The following is a 7,558-nucleotide window of genomic DNA, read 5'->3' as shown; positions in this document are numbered from 1 at the left end:
GATATTCGATTCGACTTAAAATATTTGGATTCGCACACCCCTAATTTAAACACCCTAATTGCTGTGGATCTGACATGTACATTAAATGGTTTTATTGGAAACAATGAAGCTACGTATCTGAGACAAAACTTGCTGATTACATTATAAATAATACTGGAGAACCCATAAAGAAGCACAGAAAACACTTCACCACCCTTTTTTTTAAACCAGGCGGTTATCCTGCCTACTAAAATGCACCATGCGAAGCAATTCATTCGACATACGCGTAAATATTGCAGGATTTCATTTTGAAAATCGCGACCTCGCGCCACGGTGACAATGCAAGCAACCAGCCATCCATGTTGCGTTGAAGTCACTACGTTACAAGTTACACAAGTTACACTGAAGAAGAAGTTGAAGTCATCACTGAAGTTACTACGTACAGCCCGCTAACTGGTTCGGAAAAATGTCATTTGCTACACAGGGAGTGAACTAGGAGAGAAACAAAAAATAAAAATAAAAATAGCGAACACACACGAATATTATAGGGCACACAAATATTTTGATTAAAAAAATTGACAATTCAAACACCGTGCTGCTATCATAAACTTTATTTTCACATTGCTAATTGTGCAGCTTACTAGTAACAGGATGTCTACCAAATCGCAGCCTTCAAATCAAGCCGGCTTTTCCAGGTTTTCACTGATTATTTCGACTGAATTCCTTGAACAAAACAAAAGGGAACTTGGTGCCTGCTGCTACGTTTTAGTACAGATCCCTCAAAAAAAATATTTTATTTCTTTTGTGGTATTGGTACCCATTTATTGGGTATTAGCGAGGCTGCCCTACTTTTCAGCCACTGAGCTTGTCGTACAGGCGAACCGCTACTCACGTCAACGTTGCTGCGGAGTGGCCGCTCAACCACTGATTGGCACTCATCATTCACTGCGTATCATTACAGCACTTGTCTGCAATTTTTCCTGACTTTAGCTGCTTTTTAGCAAATTCTTTGACTATTTCCAGTTGCATCCAGATTGCCTGACAATTCCCAGCTTTCCAGGTTGGTAGACAACCTGAGTAAGGATGTGAACAAGAACTTGGCAGCACAAGCGTGCAATGAATCGAGTCACAAATTGCGGCATACAGAATTCGTGTGTGTGTGTGTACTGTGCACATAATTACTGTATCTCACAGACTTTCTAGGATGAAATGCTGCACATGGCATCTGCATGTTACTTGCAGTAGATTGCAATTAATCTGAAAATCAGTTTGACAGCTCCAGGGGCAGTCCTCTTGAGGAACTGTGCAAGGCTGCAAAGGCCATCTGATTTTTGTGTTCTAGATGTTCAAGAAATCATGCGCTTGAACACACACACACACAAAAATCGGACTATCCTTGCGTTTGCCGACAAAGAGCGAGGGAGGCTCTGCCACATGGATGCCGGCCAATAGGAGGATGCGGAGGGCGGGCACTTCCCAAGCCTCTGCTCGCATTGAACTGAACCGGAACTGAACCGAAATAAATTTAGGGAGTTACCGGTTTGCAAAACGGTTCAGACGCAATGTGTGTTGTGAGAAATCGGAACTACGACTTACACAGCAGATTGAGCTGAGTTTCCAAACAAATTCGAAACAGAAACTGAACAAAACAAAAAAACTGCAACCCAAGTGCACAAGGTATTTCCTCCTTGCAGTTATTGCGTTCATGCAGTTGCGTTAGTTTTCAGGTCATCCTTTTGACAGCTGTAGGCTTTCTTGTACGCGATTTTTGTCATCCAGCAACCCCAAGTTTTCATTTTTGGCTGTGAAAATAACGGCCAGTTCCTCAGCAGGATGCAATGGGGTTGTATAGAGTACAGTATGCCACCGTAATGTTTCACCTGAAACGCAGATCTGTAACACGCAGTATTGCTGCGAACTGCTGCTGTGTCGGCAACAACAGCAACAAAAGTACATTTGTGTTGTTTGAGAATAGTAAGGATGTGCTTGCTGTTAACCCATGGCAATCGCTCAAGATTCACTTTCCTGAATCGGTTCGAGCAGATATTTTGCACTGCTGTGGAGCTGAACCGAAACCGAGCCAATATGCCTGAACCTGAACCGAACCGAAAAATATAACGGTTCCGATCCCTGGGCATGACACAGCACACGATGTCTTTCCAGTCCCACAAGAATGGGAGAGTCTACGTCACAACGTCATGGATGTTTCCAATAAAGTCCTTAGTGGTGCGACGTCGATTGGCTTGGTCAAACAGGCCAGAGCTGTCCACCAACTATCAACCCACAGAACGTGCTTCAAGTTTATTGCTCTCCCTTTTATTTACGGCTGTGACGAGTAAGTAAGAAAATAGCTCTACTAGAGTGAAATTCTGCTAATTTTGCTGTGCCAACACTTCAACACACCACACGTACCAAAAGTGATTGGCATGGACAGGATTGAACAAGCTTTGAAACAAGCTTTCACCGGAGCACAACCACAGTGAAGTTTTTAGATGAGGACATCTTGCGGCTTCTCCGAACGGAATCACTCAGTGTGCCTAAACGATGTCGGGCACATTCACATGAATGTGGTCGACTCGTATTAAATCCACTTATCATATTGAATCCTCCCACGTAAGTGGGTTAATTCACAGAGAAAGCGCGTCACATCCTATTTGCTGAACAGACTTGGCGTGTTTCAAGCTTCAACTGGATTCGATGCCCATTAGCATCCATGTAACCACAGCTACTCGTATAGCACACGTGTTGTGCAGTCACCTGTGCCACGAGAAAAGACTCACCACTCACCACTACTGCTACTACTCACCACTACTACACCACTACTACCAACACCACTCACTACTACGCTCGTGTCACCAGCAGGTTAGGTTCCACTTTCAATGCAACGTTTTATTCCCTGATCTGCACTTCTCGCACTTATTTCATTCGACGTTCTCAACATAACTTGCGTGGTAAATTATTTTGCAAAGAACAAGGATGGGTGGAATTGTGGTCACTCGCACTTTAATGGAGGCTTGAAAATGTTCTCTGGAAGCTAATAAACAAACAAAATCTGGAATAAAACACATTTTTTAATAGACATAAACGAGTGTGTTGTATTTGTACACAGTTAAATATTATAAACACAGCATATGTTTTGTGTTACTCTACCACTTGCTCTCTCTCTTTTTGTCCCATCAGCTCTTTCAAGATGTGTGACCTTTGAGTGAATCACTGAGGAGGATTGAGTAAATGATTCACTGAATCACACCAGTAATTGCTTCAGGGAAATATAGTCACATGCAGAATCCCCTTGTGACAAATACGATACAAATTTTGCTCACTAAACGCCGAGTATCTGCAAATGTTCACATAAACAAAACTGTAGTGCTTAATATAAGAAATGCACTCCTTTGGCAGCTGTTGCAGGCACATCAAAAAAGGAAAGCAAGCAAAACCCATTTGTGTCCATTGGTGTTCAAAGTAGAGCAAGTCGATAGTTCATATTCAAAGAGAAACAAGAGGAATTGCTCAGAAATTGCACAACTTGTGCAATTGTACATACAGAATCTAACAAAAACAGTTCTGCGAGGCACATAAAGTCCCGCACACTTTCCTACAGGTTAACACCGCGCTTCCTCCCTCTCCCAGTGGACGAAGCACGTCGTGCCGCACCCCTAGCTGCCCTTCTAGTTGTAGTGGCCCTGCCCCTGCTGGGGGAACCCCTCCCCCTTCTTAGGTCTGCAAAGGAGAACTGAACTTCATCCTCATCCTCAATCTCTGGTTCTTCTTCTTCTTCCTCCTCCTCGTACCCAGAAACGCTACGCTTGCTTACTGACTTGTTAACAGCCTTGCTCCTTCCCCGTCCTCTTCCGCGCGCGGTCCTCCTGGTCCCCGCAAACTCCTCGTCGAACTCATCTCCGTTCCCGGCAACGTCTTGGTTACCGGCGCACGTCAGAATGCGATCCGCCACTCGGTCGACATCCTCGACATCTTTGTCGACGCTGACTATGTTGCGCAGACCGTCGATTTCGGCGTCGAGTGTTTCCTCCGTTACATTATCGACGTCCGAGACTCGCTCCATGAGCAGTCTTAGGGCCCTCTCCTCTTGCATGGCAATCATTTCACGTACGGCTTCCTTGCACTGTTTGTCAACAAAGAGGCTCACTGCGCGCTGCATGGCTACGTTGCTCAGGAGGGACAACTGCATGGAGTCGTCGACGGTTTCAAAGTACTCTCGAACCAGGTCCACGACGCAGGCCTGCGGAACTAGTTCGGGCTGCATGACGCGGCGAAGCTGTTCAACGTCCAGGCCAACTTCCTTGCTGTTCTTGGATTTGCCTTTGACCTTGTGGAAGATGACAATGGAGCGCGGATTTGCGACCTTTTCGTGGAACAGACGAGCGAAGTGATGAAAGCTGAAGGTCTCGTGCTTGTCGCCGTACTCGACGCGTAGGCGGACGAGCGGAAGTGTCGGCTGCCGTGGGTCACCTAAAGAGTGATACAAAAAGTGAGCGAGCAATCTGAAATACGCAGCTCCCCAATTCCCTCTCTCCCCTCTTGCCCGTGGAGCAATGTCATTGGTCCCTCTCCCAAATAAGGGGGTAACATTTCAAGGTTGAGGCAGCCATGACAAATACTAGCCCCTTATTGCTCCCTCGTGATTGGAGACACAATTTGTTACATGGTTTCTCTATGCTTTACCCCTCCTCCTCTGTACACAGACAAACTTTCGTAGCATACTGTATCGGAACAACAATGTAAGAGAATGTGCGTTGAAGGTGAGTGTGTTTCCCCCCCCCCCCCCCCCCCCGAGTCTCCTAGCGGTGAGCAGGTAGCTGGCATGGCGTAGCTGGTAGCATCTCTGATCAGAAATTGGAGTGTGTGGGATGGAATCCCACTGCTGGTGCCTTTTCATCAAGTGCTATTCCCTAACTTGGAAGTATGCAACTTGGCATTGAGGAGCTAAGAGCAGCATGGTAAGACTCGAAAAGTAAAGACAAGAGGAGCAGAAATTAAAATTCAGCTCCTAGGACACATATTCACACAAAAAGTACGCGAGAGTTTACAATCCGTCGGATCAGAAAAACTCCTTCCCTCGACTGCCAGTCTGCAAAGTCACATCAGCCATCCAACAGCAAGGCGTATGCCTTGACATTGGACACGTACACCTTGACCTAGGAATGACATGTTCAAGCTCAGCCCTACACTTGTTTCTATTGGCTGCAACAGCTATATAATTGGGAGTTTACGTCGCGAGACCACTGAGATCGCTGCAATAGCTAGCTGCATCACCATACGCCACAGCAACTAATGTAATGCACAGACAACAAAACTATAGAAGCCTATAGTTGGTATATAGAAACTATACCTACAGAACTATACTATACTATAACTATAGAAACTATAGGTGGTACGAGGTGATCCAGAGCATAATTCCTCTGGCGGAGATAATCTGTCAGGGGCTGACGCACTACATCACACGCTGCCCTTCGGTTAAACCCGAGCACAGTACTTCACAAAGATGAAATCTCACCAGACAACTGCAAGCAGCTTCTCTCTATCATCTCTTCAACATGCACCGCACAGAATTCCGCCTCCGCTGTAGCCTTTTCTTCCTCCTGCGCACGTTCACGCTGTCCCGTCATGTCGAACAATGAAACGTCTTTGATTACAAAAGGCCTGACAGTCTTCAGCGGTATTTTTGTCATCCTGTGTTGCTTCTTTCCATCAAAGTAAATCTCCAAAATCCCTACGTGTTTCTTGACCGCCTCGCCGGGACAGAGGGACGTGGCCACTGAACTGCCGGGCTGGGTGACGTGGTACCTCCCGTTCCATTCGGGGTCTATCAGGCACTCGTGCTCGTGTCCCCACACCACCAGGTCCACGAAATCCGGCAGAAACTCCTCGGGCAGGTAATCCGTCGCCGTGTGTCTGTTCCGGTTCTGGTGCACGACCAGCAGGTTGAACCAGTCGTCCGTGTTTTCGACCGGGCGGGCCATGCACACCTTCCTCTCCCGGTAGAGATAGTGGAGGCGCCGGTCCCGCACCCATCCGAGCCCATAGAGGGCCAGCAGCGTATTCCCCTTCCGCAGCAGGAGCGGCTTCAGCTTAATGTCTTCCAACTGCGTCAGCTTTCCGAAGTAGTTCACCAGCCCCGAGGTGGAGAGGACGTCTATGCAGCTGAGGTTCTCCGCCCCGCTCGGGTCGTCGTGGTTTCCGTGGACGGTGAAGACGGGGTAGGACACGTTGAGGTTGGGGTCCTCGTAGTTGACGTTGGGAAAGGAGCAGAAGGAGAAGTTCTCGGACTGGTCGCTGAGGAACTCGAAGTGGATGGGCTTGCTGCCGAGGCAGTACTGGCGCAGGAGGCGTAGGGCCTCGTGTTCCACCCATCGCGGCGGGTGGTTCTCGTGGAAGAGGTCGCCGCCCAGGAGGATGAAGTCGACGCTGTTGGAGACGGCAATCTCCAGTATCTCTCGGAAGGTCGTCAGGGAGTCGTCCTCTGGAATGTGAAAGGGGTGGCAGCATTGAATGGAAAGCGGGAGTGAATGATTTCACTTCATTTTTTTTTCATCAAGTTTTTGTGGAGGTTAGCTACTACTTCTCCCTACCCCTACCCTGTAACCGAGCTTTCCAAACGCGACTGTGAAATACGTGAAGATTCCACCAAGCACTGGGGCAGAGTATCGCCTGTTGCGATGAAACTCCCCACTCTCCAAGGCCGAAAATAAAGTTGTTGTTATTGTTTCGTGAAGAGCAATGTCAAGTGGCTCTGAGTACGTCCGTGAAATGGTCCAATAATACCCATACTGCAGTGTTCTTCGCTTGTTTTTGGAAATACGAGTGCTAAGAGAGTTTCCTTTCTGAGCAAAAGCTATACAGATATACTGAAGTGCGTCTGTTTGATTGATTGAGAGGCAGTCCCTCCCACTGTTACAGCTGTGTAATTTCGCAGGATGAAAAAGGGGGTTCATATTGAGTGTCCTACATTCGTGGTGTCTAGCTGGCGGGCTGTCCCTGCGTATCTCGGGTTCTCGTGTGCATTGGTCTTCCAACAAACATTTAACTTTTACCCCGGCGCATGTCGGGTGTGCATAGTCTCTCCTATGCACTCTTATCTGCGTCTTTTTCTTTTCATACTTTTACGTGATGACGTGATCTGATCATCACATATGCCCTGTACAACGCGCGCTCCAAGGAATATCTGCGTAGTCGGCAGATGGACACCAACAACTTCAATCGTGGTGAAAGCTGAGACTGATGGACAACTGAATGCTCACTGCGGATAGATTCTTGCGCCTCATAACCCAGGTGAATATCTGATGCAACGAGAATCTTGAAAGTGTCCGCTTCGGAGATCATTTTCATTTAGTTTCGGAATCCCTGGACAGCCTCAACAACATAACAACAACGTTCATCCGCTCTCCCGCTGACTGACATGCTCGCACATGTCCACATGACACTTTCCCGCGCTACGAAATCGACGCCGATCGTGCCTGCCGATCCATGATCCATTTACACTCTTTTGTCGTAATCGTAGTCAAGTGATTATGTGACATGTAACTGTACATATATTGTTGAAGCATTGGTATTTTTCATT

The 7,558-nt window shown here is 47.2% G+C and overlaps 1 protein-coding gene across 1 annotated transcript; it reads right to left on the bottom strand.

Annotated features, from left to right (window-relative positions):
* Window positions 1-3,032: 3,032 nt before the first annotated feature.
* Window positions 3,033-7,432, bottom strand: LOC135400316 (double-strand break repair protein MRE11-like). Its single transcript, XM_064632144.1, has 3 exons — window positions 7,239-7,432; window positions 5,495-6,460; window positions 3,033-4,449 (listed from the first exon to the last, which is right to left on the bottom strand). Exons 1-3 carry the CDS (start codon window positions 7,324-7,326, stop codon window positions 3,575-3,577), a joined length of 1,929 nt encoding a protein of 642 aa, XP_064488214.1. The 5' UTR covers window positions 7,327-7,432; the 3' UTR covers window positions 3,033-3,574.
* Between the last annotated feature and the right edge of the window lie 126 nt (window positions 7,433-7,558).

The sequence above is a fragment of the Ornithodoros turicata genome, chromosome 7 (assembly GCF_037126465.1).
Source record: "Ornithodoros turicata isolate Travis chromosome 7, ASM3712646v1, whole genome shotgun sequence".
NCBI classification, from domain to species: Eukaryota; Metazoa; Arthropoda; class Arachnida; order Ixodida; family Argasidae; genus Ornithodoros; species Ornithodoros turicata.
This window is presented reverse-complemented; position numbering and strand designations above follow the sequence as displayed.

Coding starts and splice junctions, on each gene's coding strand:
- LOC135400316 (XM_064632144.1), bottom strand. CDS start 7,326: ATGAAAATGATCTCCGAAGCGGACACTTTCAAGATTCTCGTTGCATCA. Junction 6,461..7,238: donor GGCGCAAGAATCTATCCGCA/GTGAGCATTCAG, acceptor TTCACATTCCAG/AGGACGACTCCCTGACGACC. Junction 4,450..5,494: donor AAGCTGCTTGCAGTTGTCTG/GTGAGATTTCAT, acceptor ATCACTCTTTAG/GTGACCCACGGCAGCCGACA.